The sequence below is a fragment of the Vigna unguiculata genome, chromosome 3 (assembly GCF_037176805.1).
Source record: "Vigna unguiculata cultivar grain cowpea cultivar isolate G323 ecotype 2 chromosome 3, ASM3717680v1, whole genome shotgun sequence".
Lineage (NCBI taxonomy): Eukaryota > Viridiplantae > Streptophyta > Magnoliopsida > Fabales > Fabaceae > Vigna > Vigna unguiculata.
In genome coordinates this window covers 5083375-5104684 of record NC_140794.1, presented here as the reverse complement: position 1 = coordinate 5104684, position 21310 = coordinate 5083375, and the positions used below count along the sequence as shown (strand labels likewise).

General features: G+C 32.5%; 3 protein-coding genes across 5 annotated transcripts; 1 reads left to right on the top strand and 2 right to left on the bottom strand.

Annotated features, from left to right (window-relative positions):
- Positions 1–2027: 2027 nt before the first annotated feature.
- On the bottom strand, positions 2028–7843 carry HDA14 (histone deacetylase 14). Of its 2 annotated transcripts, none has more exons than XM_028065937.2 (9): positions 7712–7843; positions 7284–7477; positions 6545–6619; positions 5666–5767; positions 4354–4425; positions 4129–4185; positions 3282–3533; positions 2700–2881; positions 2028–2567 (listed from the first exon to the last, which is right to left on the bottom strand). In XM_028065937.2, the coding sequence occupies exons 1-9, from the start codon at positions 7749–7751 to the stop codon at positions 2267–2269; spliced, it is 1275 nt and encodes a 424-aa protein (XP_027921738.1). In that variant the 5' UTR covers positions 7752–7843; the 3' UTR covers positions 2028–2266. The 2 variants fall into 2 exon arrangements, with proteins under 2 accessions (XP_027921738.1, XP_027921737.1); XM_028065936.2 differs by having other exon boundaries at positions 7284–7480; positions 7712–7827.
- A 3761-nt stretch (positions 7844–11604) lies between these two features.
- Positions 11605–13969, top strand: LOC114175902 (ABC transporter G family member 5-like). The gene has a single exon (XM_028060748.2). The coding sequence runs from the start codon at positions 11836–11838 to the stop codon at positions 13774–13776; it is 1941 nt and encodes a 646-aa protein (XP_027916549.1). The 5' UTR covers positions 11605–11835; the 3' UTR covers positions 13777–13969.
- A 556-nt stretch (positions 13970–14525) lies between these two features.
- On the bottom strand, positions 14526–19461 carry LOC114175903 (U2 small nuclear ribonucleoprotein auxiliary factor-like protein). 2 transcript variants are annotated; one of them, XM_028060750.2, is made up of 8 exons: positions 19314–19461; positions 18941–19183; positions 18494–18608; positions 17205–17372; positions 16390–16433; positions 15488–15587; positions 15071–15137; positions 14526–14979 (listed from the first exon to the last, which is right to left on the bottom strand). In XM_028060750.2, exons 2-8 carry the CDS (start codon positions 19127–19129, stop codon positions 14937–14939), a joined length of 726 nt encoding a protein of 241 aa, XP_027916551.1. In that variant the 5' UTR covers positions 19130–19183; positions 19314–19461; the 3' UTR covers positions 14526–14936. The 2 variants fall into 2 exon arrangements, with proteins under 2 accessions (XP_027916551.1, XP_027916550.1); XM_028060749.2 differs by having other exon boundaries at positions 18941–19459.
- Between the last annotated feature and the right edge of the window lie 1849 nt (positions 19462–21310).

Here is a 21310-nt window from a genome sequence, read left to right as displayed (position 1 = left end):
ACATCTAAAAATGTGTTCTTTACATGGTTTGAATAGCATGTGTCATAAGTGTTCTTGCTCACCTTCACCCAGGCATGAATCATTTTAACCCTAACCATGGATAGACCAAGTGTTACGGGTATATAGTTCATACTCAAACCCTAAAAAGATAAAATCATTCAAAATGTTAAAGGCAACCCATTTGAATTTTTAATTATTGCAATTTGCACCGTTAGAGGAGGATTAAATTACGTGCTAATTAAAGACTCTGAATGCTTAATTAGAGGCATTGCATATTCATAGAACATTGAAAAATAAAGTCCCTTTTCTTCATTTTTATCCCCTTATTTTCCGCTTCTTAATTATGAAAAGAAGCACCTTTGGTTCCTGGTACTTGTCCTCTTCATCTATTTTTAGCAACACTGATTCTATCAAATTAACGTTATTCTGGTATGCTACTTAGTGAGGCAAATATAACAAACACAAATAATTTTGTTGCATTATGGAGGATGGTTTTATTGCTCTTAGTATCTGATTCATTAATCATCATTACGCTTCACTAAAGGATAAAAGTTTATGAGATCTTGCGTCATGCAGTGGTTGGTAGGTCACACACCTTTTTCTGCCACTATATCGTTCATAAATAAACAAGTGTTTTTATTTAACTCTGATTTTATTACCTTAACTCCCCTTACATGTGTGAATGGAAATTCTACTTAGCAATATGAACATAAAAAGCATAAAGCTTAGATTTTTATTTTTTTTCAAATTTTGAGGAGGAGGATTTGTTGTTTACTTTGTTTTCCACTAGAAACACTTTTACGTGTTCACATTCTTTTTCATTTTATTACCTCCAACCTACCATTTGGGTAACTAATTAGAGGTTGTTGTTTTCTCATACATCAATCTATATCCTTTTGGAATATTGACACAATTTACAGTGTGTTTAATAATACAATAAATCTTGATGTTCAAGTTTTTTGCTTAGAAGATTAAAATGGTTTAGTATTTATGTGGGTGAGACTTTCACATGTGGAAATAACATATTGGATTTTAACCAATTTGAAAGTGAATATTTTAAAGGGTATAACTTTGTTTCCTTTAATTTATTAATGCAACATTTAAACCCACAAATGCTTGAATAAATTGGCAGAAGCAAAAAAAAAAAAAATTGTTAATTTTATAATTTTTAAGTTTGATCATTATTTAAAATTTATAGAAGAAAATAAAAAACTCTGGTTAACAAGCTCCTTCGGCTAACCTCTCTATCTATGAAAGCCTCTTTCTTCTTTCTTAATTAAAAAATATTGTATTATTTAGATGTACTCTAAAATGGTGTTGGTTCTTCATATAATATGCTGGAATGATAATGAATCATAAAATAATCTTTATAGTATTTTTTTTAATAACATAATTGAATCAATTTTTTGAAAAATTAATCCGTATAATAAGATGGATTGGGAATAAAAGGACAAGTTTTATTGAAAAAAAAATGTATATCAAAGGTCAAAGGACCATTTTGATATATTATTTCGATTATATTTTTATGAAGACATCTAATTAGTATCTTTAAAATAGTAATTAAAAAACATAAAACTGATTAATATTTAATTTTAAAATAACGAGGACCATTTAATAAATTAAAATAAAACATGAACAAAACATTATAAAACTGATTAATGTTAATCTATGATTCAGGTCGACGACACTACAGCCCTGGCACAGGAAGCTTTTGATCTAATAGGCTAAAGTTGCACAGTCCAACACTAGTACAAAGTGCATGTTTGGAAACTCATTACTTTTGACTCAAAAAGATGACTTCAGTTCCTTCCACCAACGTGCTTTTTGGCCCCAATCACCACATTCCCAAACACACCTTAATTCTACCAGTGGCTGTATGCAAAAATGTCTCAAACAAGTAATATGTTGTCAGTTCATAGTGATCCTCACAATAAGCTCACTGAATAGAAAGTGAAATCCACTTAAAACAATTTGGTGAGACTAATTTGTGAAGAGTGTTTAGAAACTTTATAGCTTGCACTCCTCAGTGATGTAAATATATAAAACAAGGTTTTATTCCTTTGTATATAGTGACATGGCTATGACAACATGATCATCACAACACAAGCAATTCTGTACCATTGGTTTTGCTTCTATGTGATAAGTGGGGCAGAGACAACCTAAGGAGGTAACGACATACACTTGTGGATGGAACCCACAGAACATGAAATTATTAATGTTAGATAGATTATATATATACTTGTCATGTCAGTTTCTGATTTCGACATCAAAGGGAATGAATGTGTTTTATCCTCTGAATTGCTTGCTTAACTTTTGTAGATGGCTCTTCGTACAAAATGTTAGGGTCATCGAACTCAGATGCCAAGCTTCTGTCACCAAGAAGAGCACGGAATGTGTCTGCCACTGAATATGACAGAGACTTCAGATTATATCCTCCTTCCAAGAAGAACACACATCGTCCACCACATAAATCCCTCGCTAGTTGTTTAATACTGGATGCTAGCATGTAATATGTTCCAGTTGTATATTGAAGATTAGCGAGTGGATCCAACACGTGCCCGTCATATCTAACAAATGAACAACAAATTCCACATGTAAAAATGAGATTGGTGACAATTTGTATGAAGAAGCTTTGAATATTGTCTCAAAAGTTTATCAGTGTTTTTCCATTTATGAGCATGATTCAGAGAAAGACTCACCCAGCAGAAACAAGAATGATGTCTGGTTTAAATCTTTGTGCACATGGTACAATAACTTCATCGAAAACGGTTCTAACAGCAGTATCACCTGAGCCTCCAGGAAGAGGCAGATTTAATGTGGTTCCTTCACCATCTCCACTTCCCACTTCATCAAATTTACCGGTACCTGGGTAGCTTCCATCCTGAGTCACGGAAGGCATTAGAATAGCATATATAAAGTAGTTATTTGTAAAATGTTTTAATATATAAAAATGTTGAATTGAATAAGAATACTTTTAGTGAGTAAAAATATGGTCAGCGGCAATATACAAGTATAACACTTTCCCTCTACCACAAGGCATCATCTTCATGTAAAATAAAACAAAATTGCACAATAATCTAAAATTTTAATTTAATAGAGACATAAATTTTCAAGAATCTTAGCAAATTCACACTGAAGATACCTCTACTGTCATGACTTCTAATTTCTAAAACATCAGTAAGTAACATTGGAAAAAGAAACGAGAATCATTGAATGGCATTTCAAAATCAACAACAACGCAAGAAAACATAACCAGAGCTAAAACTAATTTAGAAGCTTACTTGATGAAACGAAAGGAAAAATACATCTGGATCATTATAGAAAGCATCATTTGTTCCATTCCCATGATGAACATCAAAATCAATAATAAACACACGCTTCAGTCCATGGACACGCTGAGCATGACGGGCTGCAATGGCCACATTGCTGAAAATGCAGAAGCCCATAGGTCCCTGCGGAACAGCATGATGTCCTGGCGGTCTTATCAGAGCAAAACCAGTGGGTGCATCACTCTTTATCTTTGAACCTGCAACCTGAATATGAAATTGAACAAAAGAAATTTCTATCCAAATCAGAAATATATACCCAGTTCACTATACGTCTTTAAACATTTATGACCGAGACTACCTATTCCAAACACCTTAGTTGTATTAATTGGAGGACCACGATTTTCGTATCAATGACAAACCCCTCATGCAAGAGCCAACAAGCAGCATAGAAAATGTACAGTAATTGAACTTAATCATGACGAATGACAGATAAAAAAATTGATCATTTGGTCATACAGTCCTTGATACCATGTTTCTAAAAGCTTAAGCTTGAAAGTGGGGACTCAAGAATGCTTTTTCTTTTATCCCTAACAACTTGAAATATATTAGACACACAATGTATTTCCAAAACTTGTTATATTTGTGACTCCCTATCTCCCCAAACATTTATGATACAAGATAGATATACGCAAAATCGATCAATAGCAGGTTCCGATGAAAGAAAGACCCAAATTTCCTAGAAGAACAAAATAGTCCTTTTGAAGAAGCAGATATGAACATATCCATACCCACTCACTTACCCCTCCCCAAAACACACAAATTATTACCAAGATATGGACATGCCAGTTTGAGAGATCACCACTGAATCCACTAAGGCTAATCCAGCACCAGCTGCAATTATTGACTCCTGAAAGGTCTGCATCATGAATACCACCATAAGAATGCGGAAACCACAATATACATTATATTTTTCATGTATTTGCAACCACAGTAAACTAAAATGTAATGTTTCTAGCATAGAATGACTTCCAGAAAAACCAATGAGCTTGGGAAAGAATCATAAAGCTCTTGGCAGAGAAATTACAGTGGCAGTGGCATATGTTGGTCCAGAACCTTCAACGAAAATGAGGCCCTTCTCCACAGCCCGATCCATAACCTATAAGGATTGAGAAGAGTAAATATGACAAATTTTAGATAAGAAAATTCCAGTGCAATGGTAAAATCAAATACAATACAAGTTATGAAAAGCTACAACATGGTCAGTGTTGCTGAACACTTCAACTAAAAACTAGGATGGTGGAAATTGGAGTGATCAGAATTCAGAAGACACTAGTAAACATATATTGAGTATAAATACCCAGTGAACAGTTCAGTGCGCAGCAGAAATCCTTGATTTGTTGTTTTATTAACATTGTGCATTAGCACACATCAAGTGGAAGTAATCGGCAAAAGTGATGCAAAAGCAGATAACAAATTCAGCAACTAAATAATTCTTATGATGTAACATATTTAATTGAAATACAACAGCAAGACTAAGAGACATAATTCAAAGCATAAATGAATGTATAGCAGAAGAGGAACAAATATAACAGAAACTAGCGTATTTCCAAATCACAAATTCTTCATTACAATGTCAAATTGAAAACATTATAATTTAAAAAGCACAACATCTCATAAAAAAAGAATTGAAGCAAAGGAATTTTTAAGAGTTTTGGCTAAGGGCACTTAACTCCACGAAATTGGTTAGACTAATCAAGTCTTCTAAGGACTACACTGTTCATATCCTTTGTTGATGAGGAATCTCAACACATCCTCATCCCTACGATTGAACATTTGGAGCATGGGCAAATCTGATTGGACCAACAACAACACCCCTCACTTCCAAGATAAGATATATCGAACATGGGCAAATGCCGGTGGCCAATAATGGATTTAGGATAGAATTTAATATCACCTTAAAATTTGGACTTAGTGACTGACTCAATGCTTTTAAATTGGCTTGTAACATGAGGATTACACTAGTTTTATGAACTCTAGAGGCTGCAATTTTAGCAGCACAAAGAGGCCGCATCTAACATGAGCTAGGGGAGACCTTCATTAAGGCAAATTTCCAACAAAATGATATATACAGTACTCATTAGTTAGCTAGTTACATAGATAGTTTAGTTTGTTGGTTGGAAAAAAAAAAGTTACCAATAAATAACAAGGGAGCTAAAGAGGGATCATCTTGAAATTTTGCGAGAGAATTAGGGCCTTCGGCATTGTGAGACACAGACCCTCAAAGTTCTGCAGTGTTCTATCCTTTGTAATTCTGGACTTGTGAGTTTATCCCAATTTCTTCATAATAAGATATCAGGATTCTATCTGAAAACCCAACAGTAAAGAAAAAATATTACCTTTTCAAGTCCAGAAACATAGGCCCTTGCATGCACACTTGCAATATCATCTACTGAAGCAGGCTCAAAATTTTGAAGTTCAATTAACTCAGAGCCACGGAACTGAATCATACATAAGATGAATTTGTTAACATTAATATACTATACTATATAATGCCACTATACCAGAATGACAAATCATAAGACAATTCACATTATCATCCAGTTGAGCCTGTCTCTTTCTTAAATTAGCAAGCCTTTTTGTGGCTGACAACATCCGCACAAACCCTACAGCCACAGATTTCCTAGGCCCTCGAGAAGCTGATTTGTCTTTCAATCAAATAGAAAACGTTGCAAATTAACGTAAGTAGATTGTGATATATTATTGAGGATAAAATGCAGCCTACTTCTGTACCCAGAAAAAGACCATCATTCGTTTAGTGTGTGTTTGTTTGTTTGTTTTCTACTTCTGGGAACTATGTTCTATTTAAAGAAAAAAAAAATCATTTGCTAAGAGTAAACTTTGAAAATTGTTTTCAAAACTAATACCTTTTTTTCAGCTCTTATAAAATCTAGAACCCTTATTTCAGTTTTCTCGTACTTGTCTTCTTTCTTATAATACTCATCAACTTCTTCCCTTATTCCTACTATCCAAAAATTAGTTTCTGGGAACGGATTATAAAATAGTCTCTAAACACTAAAAAAGAAAAACTGAATCAAAGTTTCGAACATTGAACAAAAGCGATTTGAATGAAAAGACACTTTGTTTATTTTCTGAATTTCAGACAACTAAGTTTTCAAATGTCAATATCTACATGATATCAAGCTTTCAAAAGAATATATGACCAAGGCATAAACAGATGACAGGCAAAATTTCAAAAGCACCATAGCTTTTAGTACCTTTGAAGAGAGCTGCATTTCTTCTAGAGCATTCACAATTGCAGGAACTCGAAAATGAGATTCTGGATGAGCCTCCTGTAACAAATAGTACATCCAAATTACAATCACGTAGATGCGATGAATTCAGCCACAGTGGCAACTGACAGCACATATAATCTCTGCTGGTATTTCTAACCAAAACAGAATTAGAGTACAACAGTAGCAGATATCACACTGTAATACAAGTACACAATCCCCCGACAAAAGTTTAATTTAAAATAAGAACATGCACGAACTAAGAAGTTCAAAAGAAGAAGAAAAAATTGCAAACTAACTTTAAGACCTTGTTAATTCCATTAGCACACGTAGAAGTAAAGAATAAAAGTTAAAATAAATTGAGCGTATAAGTTAAAATCAACTTACGCATCTAACTTTATAAAAACTGTTTTCATTTCCAAATCCAAAAGCCAATACACTTATTTTTCCCTCTCTTTTACATACTAATGGAAAGAGTTATCTAAAGATGCTCTAACTCCCTATGCCAAAGAAGGGAAAAGACTGAAATTTGAAATTGAATTTGAGAGAAAATGAAATTAGAGTTCTCCCCATTTTTTCCAACCAAATAAAAGAAAGTTCATTGTTATCCATATTGTCTCCTTTCTGTATTCTTTTCTCTCCTCCAAACAAACCATAAGAATCACAAAGAGTCGAGGATCTAGTTGAACCCTTTCAACAGAGATTCAAAGTTGGAATGATATACCTGGTTGTGCCCCATAGATGCAGCGACGGAGTATATAACCCGTGCATCACTAAGCTGTTCAATAGAAGGCAAATCGTTCCTAACACCAGAACACGAAATGGATGCTCCGACCCACCTCCGATTCTTCCGGAATAAACAATCATTACTCGTTCTTATGTCCAAAACTCGGTGACCCACCAAAAAGAACGCATTCCCTGCTACACAAGCACAGTTTTAGGCTCTGGGAAACATTTAAGTTTCAATTTTGATAATCCTAAATCCCAATTCCACAACATAATTCGCCTCACACAAAGATTGCAAAAATGGTCTTATGATAAGTAAAAAAATCCTCCCTTTAGCATATTGAAATGAGTGGAAACTAATTGTATTGAAAATTGAAGTGGAAGTTGATGTGATGGTGCATTTGTGAAAGAAAGGAGGAATAGTACCCAAAGAGGAAGGAATGCTAGAAAGCTTGTGAAGGTGCATGGAGAAGAGTTGGAAAATGTTGCCACCACAAACACAACTTCATCAGTTGAGTTATCACAAACATAGGATAACAAGACAAATTCATATCTTATACTTCCCCTAGCAAATTTCTAGCAGTCACAATTTTGAATTTTTCACATAATTGTTTGTTATTGGATGAAAATATAAAATTAATAATTGTTTCTTATTTTATTAGTATATATTAAAATTTATTTTAAATAAACAATTAGTAGAACATAAGACACTTGCTAATAAAATTTAAAAATAGAAAGTTTTCACTAAAAGTCTTAATGATACACATGATAACAAAATATTATTCCTGGAACAACACCTTAATTATTTTTTGAAATGTAAAGCTTTAAAGCTATATAAAATTATATTATGATTTTAAAAGGAATAACTTTAATTGTAATATAACATTATTTCACTAATTAAAAATTACAAACAAAATAATTTAGATGTAAAAATAAAGCTAGAAAAGGAAGTTTAAGAATGGCAAGACTACATATGATATGATAAGTATTTTTTTTAAGAGGCCACCGATTTTTAACAGTGAACCGGTAAAAAGTATTCACTTATACATTAAAGTCATATCATAAATGTTATGATTTAATTTTAACTAATTTTAAACTTCATAACTACACATGATAAAAAAATATTTACTTTTAGTTTATTTTTAAAAATTTAATGCCAAGCATAAAAAATAGGCAAGTATAAAAAATAACAAGAATTTCTGTCAGCTAAAAAATCATAGTAAAAATGTGTTCATTGTTTAAAATAATTTTTATTTAATGTATTATGATATTCATTGAAACCGTCAATGTGTCTTAAAAGTTAAAATGGTAAAAAAGGTCTATATAATTGATAGAAAATTGAATTTAAAATTAAGAAAACAAATGCTTCATATTTTTCTTAAATTATTCTTTAAGAAAAATCATAGAAATTTGTTTTAATTATTTAACTATCTCAACATAAAAACCTTACATTATCATTTCTAAGGATGTGTTTATTTTACTCAAATGAATTTACCTAAATACCCTGAAAATGAATACAATCATCATTTAGTTCTGGAATTATTTGAAGGGCTAGTTAATTATCTGATTACTATATATTAATATTTTTAAATGTTAAAACCGACAACAGGTGACAACAGGTTCAGTTAACAGTGTGCTAATAAGAACAGCTTTATTACTGGATATAGCTGGTTTTGGATCTACATTTTGAATTTCAAAAACAATTGACACAATTTTTAGGCCTCATGCTCCTGAATAACCTGACACAGCACGCAGATTAATAAACAAGCAAAAAAGAAATAATCATGATTTTAGAGGATTATTTTGGATATTAATGGATTAAGTTTATCAAATGAACCATACACTTTACCCTCCAATAACTTCTTTAACTAATCTCTCTAAAGAAAGGAATTTCAGCGAGGAATTGGTGCCCTCTATGTTTAAATTAAAGAAAAATGTAAGATGAAAAGAGTAGGTTAAGTGGGGTTAAGAAAATTTCAGAAGATTGATTATGAAAGCTGTATATAATTTACTGTTATATTATATATATTACTGTGTTCTTATAACTGCAGCACTGCTAATTCACATAAGTTTCACTAAGCAACAAAAGACAATATGCATTAATCTGCAACATTTTCTTGTTCTTGGGATTTAGATCGGATCCTGTGTGGAAGGAAAATCACAGTGTATTATATGCAGAGTCGAATCCAAAAGCATAAAACTGTTCTCAGGAAAGACAAAAAGAAAAGGCCATAACATAGCATCTTCTCACCTCATGAATGAAGGCTAAGGAAAAAAAGTGACATATGATCAAAATAATAACACAACAATATATAGTGAAAATGATTGAATCCATTAGCTTTATTATAAGCAAACATCCTTATTCCTTAACTAGTTCAAAGGAAAATAAATCAAAATCCAACATCATAGAATGAATTGGACTTTAGTGGTGCAGATTTTGATTGTGTGGTGAGGAGTGATGTTTTCAATAATTGAACAGTGAAAGGGAAGGGGTTCACGGGCAAGCTAAGTGTTTTTTTATTAGACTAATTAGTTTATTTTGTTTATTAAAAACTTGACTTTATTTCTTGTTATTGATCCAAAGTAGTAAAAATGGTTGTTGTAGGTGGGGCAAGTGCCAAGTGAGAGATACAGGGTGTACCCAATTGACCACAGAAAGAGTTCACGGGTCCTTCAGCTTCTTCTATGACACTGAATTAGATATTCGAATCCAGACAAACTTTCTTGAACAAATAAATAAAAAAGTGGAAAAGTTCTTACAGCAATCTGAAAAACTTCAAAAGAGTTTCGTGTTGGATTTCTGGTAACGTTTTAGAAGCTCCATAGGTATAAGTGGTCACAGTACTAGACCAAATTAAGAGAGACCTGTAACAGAATAGAAATGATGTTGTCTGGTGATGAACCAAATACACAACTTCATCTTACTCATAATTTGTTTCAAAGATTTTTCTGGTAACAACATTCAATATTACATAACCCCAAATCTAAGGTGCAATAACAAAATTATTTATATATAGGAGATATGATCACATTACATTCAACAAATTCTTAATGTTTTTTGAGTGATCACATGACTCCATCAAACTTCACACAAGGGTTGGTTGGTTGGTATTGGAGCAATTTGATTAGAAAATGATATTTTCTTTTCTAGTTTTAATAATTAGACAGATAAGATTATCTCATGAGCATTTACATTTCTAGAGAATACTTTTTATCGGTATGCTCAAGATAGAATTGGAGAAAGCTGTGTTTGGCAGAAGATAATTGTATGTAGTTAGTGCTTTGCTTGAACTTCATGACAAAGATGAAAATCTGTGAGCTTATCAAATTACACAGTTATGAAAGATTTTGATTCGTTGTGGAGCGTTATGATATTTCAGCCACAAATTTGAAGACCAAGGGTCCACCACTTTGGTAATTGCCAAATCGTATTGTCCTTTCATGCAAGTCCAAATGTGTACTTAAGTGTTTTTCAATAATTCCATGATTATCCCTTCATAGTTTTTGTTCCAAAAACATCACTTCTGAAATCAATCTTCATATAAATACACAAAAATTTTCAGTACTCTGTTATACTCTCAACAGTGTTCTTAATTTTGATATAGTTAATTTGATCAAGGCAAACACAAATATAAAGAGGCAGTGATAGAACTAAAACTTGACCCTTGTTTTTACATATACATCACTGCTAAAAGGTTCCGTTGTTATTATTTCATGAATTAGATTAATCGCTGCGTAAGTGGACACAAGATCAAAGTGATAAAAAAATTGTTTGCAAACATCATGGTGCAGGTAAAACAGTGTAGTATTATGTAATAAACAGTGTGAGAAACTGAATTGTAATGAATAAAAATATGTCTGCACGTTGATGAACGAATCTAATCTCATATCTATCAATTATGCACCAAAAGACCAAAACCATTCACAGTTTTGATTTAGCATCCTTCATTTCACAGTTGCCATTGGCAACTGGCAACAACATCCAAGTTATGTTTAATGCATAGCTGTCCATTAAACAACGAGAAACCAAAATGATTCACGTGAATTATTCAATGTTCCGCGTTTAGACCAGAGATAAAATGTTAGACATTCAATAATTTGGTAAGTTAATCAACAAAGATTATCTTTAGTTAAAGAACTTATTATTATCTCTGAAAAAGTATTAATTCTTACAAAAACATGTTATATCCACTAACATTAGTAACTGTAGAGAAACACTATTATATTGTTGAGTTGTAACGTCTAAATTATTAGTTATTTTAAATTTATACGAGCATCTTGGTGTCCAAATATGTAAATTGGTGAAGAAATAGCAAGAAGTGCACGTGAACCTTTTATACAGAGTTCGAGGAGCTGAGTGTCTTTGCAGCTAAATCCCTTACAGCCACACATTGTTTCACTGTCAGTAGCAGAGGCCAAAACCGCTGATTTAAAAAAAAATAAGGAACAGAGAGGAAGAGAGAAAAATGGGTTGGGGGAACTAGAAGAGAGTAGAAACAACCGAGAGAAACATATAGAAAAAGGAGGCATAGCAATCTATTCAAACGAAGATGCAAGGCTGTGAGGTTGAGGCCATTGGCATAGACTACACCATCCACACACACAAATCAGAGCACCCTTTTAAAATCTTCAGCAAATCTGCACAACTTGATACTGAACAAGATGGTAAAGAGCCAGAAGGGGAAGCAGAAGCTGAACAAAGTTGCAGTGGAGTAAGACATGTGCTGAAGAAAGTGAGTTTCCAAGCCAAACCATGGGAGATCCTAGCAATTGTTGGGCCAAGTGGAGCTGGCAAATCATCACTGCTTGAGATTCTGGCTGGCAAACATAGCCCTCAAAGTGGTACTGTGTTGGTGAACCACAAGCCTGTGGACAAAGCTCAGTTCAGGAAGCTTTCAGGGTATGTGACACAAAAGGACACTTTGTTTCCTTTGCTTACAGTTGAAGAAACCCTGATGTTTAGTGCAAAGCTGAGGCTGAAGCTTTCTCAGGAGGAACTTTGTTCCAGGGTCAAGTCATTGATTAAGGAGCTTGGACTTGACCACGTTGCTGGCACTAGAATTGGCGATGATAGGGTCCGAGGCATATCTGGTGGTGAGAGGCGCAGAGTTTCCATTGGTGTTGAAGTCATACATGAACCAAAAGTGCTGATTCTTGATGAACCAACTTCAGGGCTTGACAGTACTTCGGCTTTGCAAATAATTGACATGCTTAAGGTCATGGCTGACACAAGAGGGAGAACTATAATCCTTAGTATCCATCAACCCGGGTTCAGAATAGTGAAGCTGTTCAATTCATTGTTGTTGTTGGCCAATGGAAGTGTTTTGCACCATGGAACTGCTGAGTTGCTTAGTGTAAATCTAAGGTTGATGGGTTTGGAGCTTCCTCTTCATGTCAATGTAGTTGAATTTGCCATTGAGTCCATCGATACCATTCAGCAACAACAGAAATGTGAGCCAGTTCAGGTGGAAACTCCAAGGCTATTGCCAGGGACAATGCAACAGAAAAAAATTGATGATGAAGCTGGTGAGATTAGGAACGGTAAGTTTACCTTGCAACAGCTGTTTCAGCAATCCAAGGTAATCGATGAAGAAACCATCTTCGTTGGAATGGATTTCACTTGTGATTTTGCTAATTCTAGATTGAGAGAAACTATGATTCTCACCCATAGGTTTTCCAAGAACATATTTCGCACAAAAGAGCTATTTGCTTGTAGGACAATTCAGATGCTGGTTTCTGGGTTGGTTGTGGGTTCCATATTTTGTAACCTTAAGGATGATCTAGAGGGAGCTTATGAAAGGGTGGGTCTATTTGCTTTCATATTAACGTTTTTGTTGTCAAGCAGCATAGAAGCTCTGCCCATTTTTCTGCAAGAAAGGGAGATTCTAATGAAGGAAACATCTAGTGGAAGCTACCGTGTGTCATCCTATGCAATTGCCAATGGCCTAGTTTACTTGCCATTTCTTCTCATCCTAGCCATTTTGTTCTCAATGCCCTTGTACTGGCTTGTTGGTCTCAACCGGAATTTCTTGGCCTTTTTGCACTTTTTGTTGCTGATATGGCTGATTCTTTACACGGCCAATTCAGTTGTGGTGTGTTTTAGTGCTCTGGTGCCTAATTTTATTGTTGGGAATTCAGTGATTGCTGGTGTTATAGGGTCATTCTTCTTGTTCTCTGGGTACTTCATATCAAAGGAAGAAATTCCAAACTACTGGATTTTCATGCATTATATATCCTTGTTCAAATATCCCTTTGAAGGGTTCCTGATCAACGAGTTCTCCAACTCGGGGAAGTGTTTGGAGCACATGTTTGGGGCATGTCTTAAGAGCGGAGAGGATGTCCTTGAAGAAGAAGGGTACGGAGGAGAGAGTAACAGATGGAAGAATGTTGGGGTCACTGTGTGCTTCATCTTGGTTTACAGGTTCATCTCTTATGTCATTCTTAGATACAGATGTTCCCAAAGGAGATTTGGCAAGGTTATCACCAACTAGTCTATGGTGACTCTCTCTCTTGTTCACGTGTCTTGGATTTTTCTTCTGATAGGAACCGATGAAGATATTCTAAAAAAAAAAAGCATAAAGAATTATAGGTCTGGTCAGTGCCAACGAATTGTACTAACAGGATATTATGTTGGTTTTTGCTTTACATGATTACTTAATTCACAACATTGTGTTTCTCTTATCATCTATATTCCTTCTTCGCCTCATTTTAAATCATCTCAGGCTTGGCCAATGTCACTGGCTTTGTCCTGAAAAAAGAACAAACAAAATTGGATTATTCTATCCCTTGTTTAGCAGGCCAAATTTCAATTACACTATTCATTATGAATGAACTGGGTGCTTTTTTCATGCAAAATTATCGAGCATTTACAACAGTAGCGCATAAGTAATTGGCAAACATTACGAGAACTATCCCCTGGTCACTTGTCTCAGGATTATTTTTATCATTATTTCTAAAATTCACGAATGCTAACACCTAATATATATGGAAGACGCATCTGTTCTGTAACGTAGCACTAATCTTTTTTCAGCTCATTGTTCTGGCAATCAAGTTGAGCTATTATCATTAACAATGGACCACGATTTTAACCAACAGAAGATTTCATTCCATGTTCTGCAGTTAGGTTGAGCACATTACACTACACCTAAACCACACAATATGGGTGGACAACTTATCATGAATTTCCTGCCTATTCCCAAATTTTAAGAAAAGAAAAATCATTTTTTTTTCACAACACGGGTGTCCAAAAGCACTAACCAAAAAGATTGTGCACGCTTAAATAATTGTAGTATATACAAGCATGTCCACTATAATGTCAGATCAGTTTAAATTCACTCTGGCCGTCTTGAGTTTAGTCATCAAGTGAATCATAACCAAACTATGTTATCTTTTCTATGAGAACTCTCAACCAAAAACATTTCTTTTTTTGAAGGTGTCTTTCAGCTTTTACCATGAAAAGTTGAAAACATACACGAGCACAACACAAATCCTATTGCTTCGTCTGTTCCCTGGTCTCAGTCTTCCATCCCATCACATTTCCCCATGTACTAAGCCAAGCAAAAACATCTGAAATTCAATGGAATGCTACTTCGTTTTGTTCGTTCTTTCACTTCCTACTAAGCAACTGGTCTAATGAGAACTCGAGTATAACTCACTCCCCATTATCATGCAAGAGGGCCCCTCTTACTTTGGTCCTGCCGAGAAAAAAAAGGTTGAGTGTTACTATGATGAAAGCAGTACACATTAGGACTAGAACTAAGGCAATAAGCTAGTAAGAAAACTTGCCTGCGATATGCTGGCACCTTACGATTCTTGACTTTAGTAGAACCTCCATCCCTAGCTGCTTTCTTGTCTGCATGTCAAACACAAAATCTTTTCATTAATGCTTGAAGCACTAAAATCCAAGACATGGAATACAATCCAAAACAGTTGCAATAAAGCAACAGCAAAATATAAGCAGAAGCTCCCAAACATAAGAAAACATTCAAAGAGGGGCCAGAAGTTGCCTTTCTTCTCTTTTTCCCTGTGTTTTGTTTTTCTTCTTTATTCATAAGAGAATAGATCTAAGAATACTGTTACCGTTTTCTTAGCCGAAAGAAATAGTTAAACAACTAAAAGATGGAAATGATAGAAGGCTATTGCTTCCTGCATCCCTTCGCTTTGACCCAGATGACACTTTATCAACAAAGACCGACCCTTTACCTGGAGAGTTTTGCAATCCCTCAGTAGAAACACCATTGTCTAAGTCACTAATCTTTTGAAACTTTTGCCTCTGTTTCAGCTGAATGGTTTCAATTCTTTCCTGATAGGTATAAAAAGAATGTTCATGTTAAACTTACAATGATAATAGAGGAGGAAAATCTAATTTTACCAATTTACTATTAACAGCAGATGGGTGAAACTTAAAACTTTCATCCCAGAAATCTAAGAATAAGCAAAATCCCATTCAAATCAAATGTTGAGGAAGGTGAAATATAATCTAAGTTTTTAATATAAATCATTCAAGCGTAATAACATTTTAAGCAAAGAAAAAGCCCACGCTTAGCCTATGAAAATGAAAGAAAACATATACTGTGATGGAGAGTTGCAACCTCCTGTTAGGAGAGGGTGTATAATAGGAGAAATGGAAAGGAAGAATGGGATGAGACCCCTCTTCAACTGAAACAGTTATCAATAGCTGCTAACTACTGTTAGTTAGAAGTAGACTTAAGGAGAATAAAAAGGAAGGGACACATTATAAGGCTGACTGCGCAAATGTGGAAAGTGCAGAGTTCGGGCCTCTTGAATGCCTGATAGTTCTTCTTGATACTTTCATTTATTCTGTGAACTGATTCCATACTTAATTTCAATAAAGACATTTTCTGTTAAACTTGTAATTCATAATATAACAATGAATTCCACACTACGTAAGAGAACACTATAATATTCAGCTATTATTAATAATGACATGCTGAAAGTTTCCAATAAAACTTCAACACCGCCACAAAGGAGGAACTCGCAAATCAATTCCTTTGCAATCCCAACCAAAAGAGATATCAACCAGAAAAATTATAATATATACAGAGCCTGTGCTGTAAAAGTTCAACTCAATTTGGCTATCGAACCTTTTCAGAAGCTAACATGTTTGTCCGGGCAGAGTGCTCTTGCTCTGAAAGAACAAAAGTAACAATGAACTCCAGAACATAAGCTATATAGGTCTAGGTCTAAGTTTATATATATCTTCTCCACATCTTTGGAAGGAAAATCTAGATGAGTTACAATGAATCAAAGACATGAAGAACAAATTATCAATATCAGAGAAGAAATATAGACATACCGGCTTATCATCATGGCAAGCATTGTTTAATGTTTTAAATTGGCCGTTCTTAAAAGCCAAAGCAACTCATATCTTCCAATTACCACTAAACAATCCAAACTTTTTTACCAAAGTATAAAAGGAATGAACTACAATAATTATTGGTCCAGTCATAAAGAATGAAATTCAGAATGACAACTATGCAACTAAATTTCATTTTTTACAACAAAGTAGCTTTCAATGACAAAATCATAGCCTAGACCTACCAACTTATCATCATGGCAATCATTGTTTAACTTTTTTAAATTGGCCGTTCTTAAAATCCAAAGCAACTCATATCTTCCGATTACCACTAAATAATCCAAACTTTTTTACCAAAGAATAAAAGGAATGAACTACAACAATTATTGGTCCAGTCATAAAGAATGAATTTCAGAATGACAACTAAGCAACTAAATTTCATTTTTTACAACAAAGTAGCTTTCAATGACAAAAACATAGCCTAGAAATTCAACATAATTAAACATAATATATTGATCATTTACAAACATGATTAGAAAGAACAAAAGACAAGAAAGACCTAAGATTCAAAAGATCGAAAAAATTTGAAAGCGTTGGACACACCTTTTACAAGAGAACACTCCATACTTTTCATTTTGAATGCATCAAAGAGGCTTGAGCAAAAATTCAACTTAACTTCCGTAGCAGTGGAGTCCACGAGTTTGGTAAGGGGAATGGTGATCAAGGGCATCCCTTTTGATTTCTGAGCCACTAATTTTGCATGACTAACACCTGAAATATTAGCATTGGAAAACAGAGAGCAATGACCAATGAGTATGCTTAGTTAAAATTATTCACAAAACCAATAATTATAATATGGAATTCTTTATCAGGTGCATCAGAGAACTTATAAATTAGAACATACAAAAATGATAGGATATTTATGTAGTAATATAGAAGTATTACAAACGTAACTCTTGAAATATTGGTCAATATATGAATTGAAAATGAAAAATAATAAATTAACTGATTACTGAAGCAGGACAAAAAGTAATCCGCAATAAGAAGTCAACTTCCATTTCACAAACAGAAGCATTAGCAGAACAACAAATAGAATAAAAATACCACAATTGAAAGATATCAAAATGAAAATGATATCAAGGTGCTACGCAACATAACAAGAAATCATGTTAAATATCAAAATCAAGTAAATTTTAACTACATACATGCAACAACTCTATTCTTTGTTTTCTTTCAACTTAGACCGTCCACTCCATAATCATCTACTTTGCGATTACCCCCATAATGCAACATTTAATCACATTTGACATAGCCACCATTTTTTATAAGTGACCAAAACCATCTTCATTAAGTATAATGACATACTCTAATACCACAAATGATCATGAAGGTTAATGATAGGTACTCCCTTAAAGAACAGCCACAACAAAGAGTTTAATTATGCACCTAAAACATTAAATTTCTTAAAAAAAAAATGGGGATGGTAACTATAGGAAAACTTTTCTGCGCTTACATAAAATTAATAGGGCCTATTTGGCACAACATTTAAACACAAGATCACAAATTTCTTCGATGGTGATAAATATTTTAATTAATTCAATTCAGACTATCCATATTTCCTATTTAAATTTCACAGACGTTTATGCATACACACTTATAAAACAGAACATATATATGTCTTTACTAAATCATAGCCTGACCACAAAAAACATAAATCCCTCAGAACTTCATTGATCCAGATCTTCAAGGAAGGACTGAGATCCAAAATGGGTAAGGTCGTGCTCACACACTTCTGCAGTTAAATTTATTTCGAAATATCATACATTGTATGGTGTTTCTTTTTTTAAAATTTCCAGAAAAAAACGAAGAGTAGATGTTGCTAGAATACTAACTAGCATCAGAATTTGAATTTGCCTCTAGAACCAGCTTCAGATCTTGTGACTTAAGGGATGTTATAAAATAATTGGCAAACTCTGACCAGGATCCCCCTATTCCAACAATATCCCTCTGCACAAAAGATCAAAAAATGGCAATCACTATAATAAATAAAATTATAAGAATACTTTTTTTTTCAGAAATTTTAAGCAAACTAACATTAATAAAGCAAGAAAAAAAAAAAAAACATTTGATATTCAGGATCAATAACATCACAACATAAAGAAAAAATAACCAACAAAAGGCATTTGAGTTTTATTTGACCTCTTTATTAAACTAAATCAACAATTTTCCTTTTTATGTTTAAATTTTTAACCGTTCTTCTCTGAACCAACACTGCAACCCACATCTCTTCCTCAAACAGATAATGATGCAAGCAAGTAAGGGAGATCAAGAATGCTCACAATGTCCTCGAGCATGGAAAGTGAAAGACGAGCTTCCCAGGCCTCACAGATATTAGTGACATGAATTACAAGGTGAGAAGAATCAGGGGCATAAACATGGACGAAAAAGGGACACAAGGGAGAAGAACTTCGACAAGTCCATTCCACTTTGGGTTTGCTAAAGATAGGATCAAAGCCTTCAAACGCCATCCCAGGTCAAGATTATGCTTCAAAGGTGACAAAGCTACAAACTTGAGGATCCAGCTTCACACACAAAAACAATAACTTGAGTTGTTATCATATAATTAGAAGAAAAAAACTAGGGTTTCTCTCCGGTTTGAAAATGAAGAGTGATGTTAAAATTATAACATCAATAGTTATGGAAAAGAATTACTAGGATTGGGCCAAGGTGTGTCATTTAAACAACAGGGAGGAAAAGAGCAGAACGATGAATGATTGATTAAAACCAAATTTGGTGAAGAAAGCACCAAAAAATAAAAACACAGGCTTTGTTTCATATTTGCAGGTTAAACATTCAACTTTTATTATCCATAACAGTACAGTGCTACTGGATATCTTATTTAGTGTGTTTTATTGTTTTATCTTCAACTACCCATGTTTTTTTTTAATTTAGATTAAAAAAATTAATATAATAATTATTATTATTATACTTAAATAAATAATTTATTTATATAATGATATTTAAATAATAAATTTGACAATATAAAAAAATAATTTTTTATCATTTTTTATAAAAAAATAAATAAAAAATATTATTATTTTAATATTAATTTCTTTAAATTAAAATAATAAATTATAAAAAATACTTGTAAATAATAACAAAAATAATATATTATATTAATAATATTATTATTATTAACAAACGATGAAAATAGTAATAATAATAAGATTAATAAAATTTATTTTAATACAAATTTATTTGTTTTAAATTATAAAATTCACACTCATCATCAGTGACATCTAATGAAATAACATTATTAACATTATTATATGATTAAAATTTATAATTGAATTTTTTAATTATATATTATATTAAAATAAATATGTACATTCAAATAAAATATAAATATATTGTATAAGGAGAAAAAACACAAATAAAAATAAGTAACCATATGAATCTTTGTGTTTTTTTTTTCATTGTAGTACTAATAAAAAAATAAAAATATATATATAAACACGAAATATAATATATAACTAATAAAATAAACTTTGAACCAAAAAATCATCAAAACTTTAGCATTAAATAAAAAAAATCAAGAAAGTTTGAAATTTCAAAATTAAAACATAAAAATACTATAATAAAATAAAGGAACTAACTTTAAAATAAAAAAATAAACGTAACTAAACACCTTCAAAATAACATTTAAAAAAAAAAACCAAAGCAATCACAAAATATAAGGTTCAAGCTTTCAATACAAAATAAATAAAGAAATGTTCACTGCGATAACATTGAATAACAAAAAAATAGGAAAGATAAAAAAATACTATGATAAAAAAGAAAAATTAACTTTAAACCAATAAAATATAAAAAAAAAGCTTGGAAGTTAAAAAAAAAGAAAAAACCCAAAGAAAATCAAAACAACAATAAGCGTGAAACTGAAGCTTTCGACCAAACAAAATTAATAAAAGTTTAAACTTTAAAATAGGTTGAGAAAAACTTAAATTTTAACGAAAGAATATCAAAGAATCTACAAAATTAATATTTCCAAAAGAAAAGGAATGAACTAAATATGCAGCTAGAAGGAAAAACCAGAAGGGAAAAATGAATATCAAACAAGGGGATGGAAAGAGAAAATGAAGTGAATATGAAGTATAAAAATGACGTTTACATGTGTTAGACTTTTTTGATGTACAAAACTATATAAAATGACCACAAATAAACACATGTTAAAAAGATAGATTGGGTTAAGTAAAAAGATAGATTGGGTTAAGTAAATAATTTCGTGAAGTTTAAATTTTCTTAGTGAAATACTGGACGAGAGTTATTTATATCAATAATATTTTCTTTTAACTTTTATTATTAAGTAATATATATTTTTTATTTTATATTAATAGTAATAATTATTATTATTATTTAGTATATTAACTGTAATAATTTTTTTTTAACATTCACACTATTATATATATATATATATATATATATATATATATATATATATATTACCTTTTTTAATATTATCTGAACCTATTTAACTAGTTTTATATAAAATTAATTTTTAACATCCTTACCATGTCAGAATACCCGATGCTCCGTAAAAGATTTTCTTTTGTAAGATTTAAACATTTCATTGACAACCATTTTGATTTTTTCCTGAAAGTCTTGTGATCTTCACACATTCCATTCCTTCTGTTTTCCTCTTTCTCATCTTT

Coding starts and splice junctions, on each gene's coding strand:
- LOC114175902 (XM_028060748.2), top strand. CDS start 11,836: ATGCAAGGCTGTGAGGTTGAGGCCATTGGCATAGACTACACCATCCAC.
- LOC114175903 (XM_028060750.2), bottom strand. CDS start 19,129: ATGGCGTTTGAAGGCTTTGATCCTATCTTTAGCAAACCCAAAGTGGAA. Junction 17,373..18,493: donor AAATTCAAATTCTGATGCTA/GTTAGTATTCTA, acceptor CTAATATTTCAG/GTGTTAGTCATGCAAAATTA. Junction 14,980..15,070: donor AAGGTGCCAGCATATCGCAG/GCAAGTTTTCTT, acceptor TTTTCTCGGCAG/GACCAAAGTAAGAGGGGCCC.
- HDA14 (XM_028065936.2), bottom strand. CDS start 7,751: ATGCACCTTCACAAGCTTTCTAGCATTCCTTCCTCTTTGG. Junction 4,186..4,353: donor CAACATATGCCACTGCCACT/GTAATTTCTCTG, acceptor TTCATGATGCAG/ACCTTTCAGGAGTCAATAAT. Junction 3,534..4,128: donor TAGCCTTAGTGGATTCAGTG/GTGATCTCTCAA, acceptor TTTCATATTCAG/GTTGCAGGTTCAAAGATAAA.